At 37.3% G+C, this 6,187-nt stretch overlaps 1 protein-coding gene across 1 annotated transcript; it reads right to left on the bottom strand.

The window, feature by feature from the left end:
• Nucleotides 1–919: 919 nt before the first annotated feature.
• On the bottom strand, nucleotides 920–4,136 carry LOC130507247 (uncharacterized). The gene is made up of 7 exons (XM_057001956.1): nucleotides 3,498–4,136; nucleotides 3,056–3,187; nucleotides 2,445–2,791; nucleotides 1,605–2,349; nucleotides 1,434–1,530; nucleotides 1,299–1,353; nucleotides 920–1,201 (listed from the first exon to the last, which is right to left on the bottom strand). Exons 1-7 carry the CDS (start codon nucleotides 4,051–4,053, stop codon nucleotides 1,139–1,141), a joined length of 1,995 nt encoding a protein of 664 aa, XP_056857936.1. The 5' UTR covers nucleotides 4,054–4,136; the 3' UTR covers nucleotides 920–1,138.
• Nucleotides 4,137–6,187: the final 2,051 nt, after the last annotated feature.

The following is a 6,187-nucleotide window of genomic DNA, read 5'->3' as shown; positions in this document are numbered from 1 at the left end:
AAAGAGCTAAGTAGCTCATACTTGATATAATGATGATCCATATTATATAAATGATCTAAAGTACTAGCCAACCAATATTATGGATAGGCATATAAGAGTGATTTGGTCAAGGACCATAATTAAACGACCAGAGTATAAAATAGTACATTTTATTTAAAGTACTAAAGTGGTCGATATCAAAGTGGTACATTTTCTAAAGTACCATCAGGATTCTAAGAGACATGATATGTCCGAACAATACAAGATTGTTCAAGTAAGAATCCATGAACATCTATTCAACAAGTGATGTTCAAATCAGGGGGAGTAATATGTGTTGTACTCTTTTTCCTTAACTATGGTTTTATCCCAATGGGTTTTCCTAGTAAGGTTTTAATGAGGCAACATTAAGCATATTATGAACTCATATGGTTATGGCATCCAAGGGGGAGTGTTATAAACCATTGTGTGGATGGACCATAACCAAGTACTTAACCAAGTACTAGACAAGTCCAACAAGTACAAGAGGAAGTGCAAGAAGGTTTACATCCGGTCTACATCGGTTCATCTACAAACCGGTCCGAGATTAGAAGACTCAGTCAACCTCGTTATCATCACCTTGACCAAGTCTTCATGTATGACATCAATGTAGTCAAGAGTATTAATGTGTAGATTTACTTCCTTATAAAGCATTTGTAAACCCTTGTACAAACCACTATATAATGTGGTATTGGCTAATGAGAAATACACACAACTTTCTCACAAATCACTCTCCACATTCTCTTTAGTTTATAACAACTGATTATTAAAGCTAAAGTTTAAATGTTTGGTCTACCAATACCAACCCGTCAAAGATTAAGCTGATTAGACTAACCCATCTAAATGATCATCGCTGTACCAATTACCAAAATTTAACATATCAAGTTAATTGACAAAAGAATAATAATAGAAACAAAAATTTCACATTAATCGAGAAATAAGAAGATTCTCAAATATTAGTCGAACTGATAAAAAATACAAAAAAAAAAAATTAACACTCACGATCAGAGGTATTAATAATGTTTATTTATGTTTAAGCAGTTTGTGTTTAAGACTCGCTTTTCTTCCCTCCGTAAATTGTATTTGTATCTGTGTGCTATAGATATCCAAACAACATTACCTTTTACAGCAACAAGTCTTCTCTCCTGTATTCACGAACAATCACAGGTATGCTCGTCGGAGGAATCTATATATTTACCAACACAGAAACATATCAGTACATGAACTCCACAGGACCACCACATGACATAAACTTAGAACGCCATAATCTGTGTGAAACTTACCATTCCATAATCCGTAACGATCATAGATATATACTCAGCAGGAGTTGAATCGTACCTGTAATTAAAAAAAGAAAAGAGCATAAGTGAGGCATTAAGATAAAGCTTTTGTGATGAATTTACATAGAAATGCTCTACATTAGATTCAGAAACTGGAGGTTTTTGTTATTATCCATCGTCTTTGCATGCTTTGTGTTGGTTCTTAATGGCACATTGGCTATGGCGTCAGGATCCCCTGCAAAATTTCGAGGCAACACTTCTGTTAGAGAACTGAAAGTAAAAGATAGAGAAGTGCAAGTGGAACATTACCAAGTTCGTTAGAGCAGATTGAATCAAGCAGGACTCTTTCATGGAACTTGTAAGCTTCGCAACACACAATGACAGGGACACTAAACGCGTTTGCAACCATTGCAACACACGCCGTACCAACTTTTGAGTACAGAGTTCCATTAGAGAAGATGGACGAAGCCCCAAGAAAGACACGCGTAACCTCACCCATGATGTAGGAAACGGCGTTTATATGAGTGTAGGTACAGTCGAGTCCACGGGCGACAAGCCTACGGAGTAGCTTTTGACCTTCAAGGTTAGGGCGTGAGTCTACAACCACTACACGGAACTTTCTCCCAATCTCATGGGCGTACAAGAGAATCATCTCAACCACACAGGAGAATCCGTATGTGAGAAGAACCTCTCCGTCTCTGATTTTCGTTACGGCGTGTTGTACAATCACCTTGTCTGCAAGAATGATCTTCTCGTCTATGAACCGGCCAATTTCGGAACAGAGAGAAGCTTTTGCCTCAGGCTCTGACAGGTCTACAGGTAGTTTTCTGATTTGGTTCTTCAAGAACCTGATCGCGTTTCCCATGCTCATGGAGAGTGGACGACATTCTATCAAGAAGGAAACGTAGCCATTTATTTTGCCTGTCAAGTCCATGGTTAGGTCTTTCATAGGAGGTGTAGTGTAATCATTTATAGCTTCTTGAAATGCATGGAGCATAGCAATACATCGCGCATTGTCACCAGACAAATCTCCAGCCAAATGTTGCAAACCCACCTAAGATTTATAAAATACCACAATAGTGTCATCGAAGGAATCATAGTTTCCTTTCAAAAGCTTAACATTCAGACATAAACATGTAGGTGTTGTACCTTATAGACAGCATGGTGTATGGTATCGAGTGTGAATATATTGGAGCTTAGATTGGGAAGCTGATTGCCGCGCTCGTATTGAGGAAGATGGAGAAACAACTCAACTTTGTTCTTGCTCTCCGTCTGTTCAACCACTGAACGCCTCTTGGCTTTATCGACTCGGCTTTTATCGTCGTACTGCATTTGCGCCTGAGGGACATCCATTCTCCTCTCTTTTTCTACTGATACAGTTCTTTTTTCAGAAAGAGATGATGTGACCTGAGGTACGTCTTTCTTCGGCTGAGTCTGTTTGGCAGTCTTGCTAGGTTTGGCTCTACTAGATTCACCTGCACGTTTGCTCCCTTCCCCTAAGAATTAGTAAGAGAAAAACATTAAGATGGTTTTGATATGAACCTTTTCTCACTAAAGGATTTAGGCTACGCTTCCTCTTAACACTAGTTTCTATAAGAGATTAAGGGTTAATTCTTGGGAGTAGTTTCTTATTAATCAATGGATACGATCTCGATACAACTTAATCATAACACTAATGCAAAAAGGAAAACTACCTACAAATACCCTAATTATCAGTTTTCAGTGTAATGAAAAACGGAAAATATTAAAGAAACAAGAACCTTTTGCAGCAGCTTTTGCTGCCCGTTGTGCCTCTTGGATGGCACGCCTCTCTGCTTTGCTGGTTTTCTCTTTCAGTGATTTTTGTTCTTTTTCCTTGCGAGGTTTTGTGGCCGCCACAGGTTCACTCGTTCCTGCATTAATAGTGTCTTTATGTAAGTAAAGGAAAGCAAAACTAGAAGAAAACATATCAATTACACAACAGCAGCAGCAAAGGATACAGTCAGAGTCAACATAGGTCTATCAGTGTATGATTCTACAAGTGAGCCAAGCAGAGATTGATGATCATGCTCTCTATTTCAAAAACTATCAAACGTTAGCAGAAAATGGCAACCGCACTACAGGGACCACATATCACCACAGAGGTCTGTTTGTTATAATACCAAACTCATTCCCAAAAGGCTAACTATACTAAGAGCAATAATACATAACACGTATAGATACCAGAAGGTTCAACGTTCTTCTTTCTCCCATCAGAAGTCGACGCGATCACAACCTTAGCTTCAGATTCCTGAGGAGCTCTAACTCTCATAGTCATATCGAATCCTCCATTAGGAAAACTCGCCGATAACTTGGCCGAATCGCTCCGCTGGAACCCAAACAAAGACCCCGAGTCCTCCGACACCTCTCCGTTACTCGACGGCGGCGACGTCCCAAGCAACGAATCCACGGGATTGTAACTCCCGACGTGGAGAGCCCTGTCACTCGCCAGCTGTCGACGGAACGCGGAAGGTCCAGGGACGGGGACGGGGACGGGAGCAGCGGCGCGAGAGGCGGCGGCCAAGTTATCAGAACGGTGACGCAGAGGCGGAATCTGAACCGGGGAGATGAATTGACCGGAGGGCGAATCGGAGAGAGGAGACGAGGAGGTTGTTATCGCCTCCGCCGGACCGGATAAGCTTCGATTCGGTCGAGGGGAATCTTGTGATGGCTCGATTGATGTGAAGAAACCGACGCGGCGGACTTTGGGGACCGCGAGGGGTCCGCGACGTGCGTCCATGGCTGAGGAAGGAGAATCTAGGGTTTTTGTTAGAAGAAGATTCTTCACAAACGCATTTGATTGACGATATGGCTATAAACCTTCGTTTCAAGTTGGGCATTTAAATAAGTTTTTTTTTTGTAACGTGTCACGAAAATAATTAACCATGATTGAAAATTAAGACGGGTTTAACCGGGTCTCGGATGAATGACTAGGCATTGACATTTGGGGGTGGGGTTAGTTTTCTTTTGAATTTCAAATACAATGCTCATAAGTTTTATTCCTTCAAAAAAAAAAAAATTCAGGTCGGATCAGTTTCGATTGGGTTATTATACGTAATGTCCAAAATCATTTCAAAATACTGAAAATTAAGTAAAAATCATATACAAATAATCAAAAGATCTGATGAAAACTGGTCAAACTACATAAACTTATTTGAAACAAACAAAACTCTGAAATATTTAAATCTATAAATATTTTACAGTAAATACATTAATAAGTTTAGTTAACTTATTTAGGTTTGGTCATGATAATATTTGATTATCTTGTAACGTGTCAAGAAAAAAATTACTATGATTAAAAAATATGAATGACTTAACCGGGGCTCGGATGAATCCCAACCCAATTCGCCCGGTGATATGCAATAGCTTATTCGCATACAATAGACACAATCCAACCAAAAGTCAAGATTCTAATCCGTTGACCGTAACTTCTTACAAAACTCAGATTTATGTCGATACATGAATACTTTATCCACAGTTTTGTGGGATTAAGCTATTTTGCTTGTAACTTTTTGATATTCGGATTCATATTATTCACTGTTTGATTAAGTTATCACGCATCCAAACATATATAGTAATAGTAGCAGTAGCATTGTAGCACTTGGCTGATATAAGAGGATAGTGGTGTTTTATTATATTAGAAGAAACCAGCGAAAATTTTAACTGATGATTGATTTATGATGAAATCGCTGAGTCTATGATGTTCATTTGCTAGGTAATCTGCTGATATTATACTGGATTCTTAACATAAGTTTCAGTAGATGAGGACGAGGATCAGGAAGATACACATATAGTAGGTACGACTGGTGAACTGGTTGGTGATAAGCATAAGTTCTCTAGGACCAGAGACAGAATATCCGGGCAACATAAACTTGATTTAAATAAACCATGAAAATTTTAAAAATCTAGACTAACCAAATAATAAAACTATAAGGAATATTAGAAAAATACCTCAAGTTATTGTATCGGTGAAGTCTTCTTGAACAGATTTCTTTATATGTTGATTTTATCATTTTTTTAAGTGTTGTTTTGTGATGGACCAAAAATTATTATTTTAAGTATTGTTACTTTCGTATCAAGTTTTAATTACTTTGTCATCAAGTTTTAATTACTTTGTCATCAAGCTTTTCAAGCTTTCCAACCAAAAGTCAAGATTCTAAACCGTTGACCGTAACTTCTTACAAAACTCAGATTTATGTCAATACATGAATACTTATCCACAGTTTTATGGGATTAAAGCTATTTACTTGTAACTTTTTGATATTCGGATTCATATTATTCACTTTATGATTTTTTTTCCGACCAATTACAGACTCATATAAACTCTGTAAACTATGTTAGAGGGGTTGCATCCATGTAAACAACAAAAGACGTCTGCCTTCTTGCACTACATGCAAGACTGTCTGCCTTTTTATTTTGTGTCCGTGGTACATAAATAACCTCCGAGGACGTGAAACTTCTCTTCAGACTCTTTATGTTATCTAGAACACTTTTTGATTAAGTTATCACGCATCTAAATCTTACAGTACTAAAAGTTCTAAACTAGAACGGAGAGAGTGTCCACCTCAGATTAAAAAATTAACCAATCAAAATAATCCTTTTTGCCATATCATGTAGTTATTGTCGAAGTAAAGAGAAAATTACCAAAACATAACAAAAATTCAGTATGATTGTCCCTATAGTATAAAACTATCATTTAGTTGTTATTTTAGTATAATTTTTTCCATAATCCCAAAATAACACTTGATTAATCTAATTAAGCATATTAAAATAATAGAATTTTTTAAAATTAAATAAAAAAGTTTTAAAAAGGGAAAACAAAAATAAAAGTTTTTTTAAAAGTTTTTGATAAAAATAAAATTCGTAAACTTTAT

This window comes from Raphanus sativus, unplaced genomic scaffold, assembly GCF_000801105.2.
Source record: "Raphanus sativus cultivar WK10039 unplaced genomic scaffold, ASM80110v3 Scaffold4217, whole genome shotgun sequence".
In the NCBI taxonomy this organism is placed as follows: domain Eukaryota; kingdom Viridiplantae; phylum Streptophyta; class Magnoliopsida; order Brassicales; family Brassicaceae; genus Raphanus; species Raphanus sativus.
The sequence above is the reverse complement of the archived record's forward strand: the minus strand, read 5'-3'. Positions and strand labels throughout refer to the sequence as shown.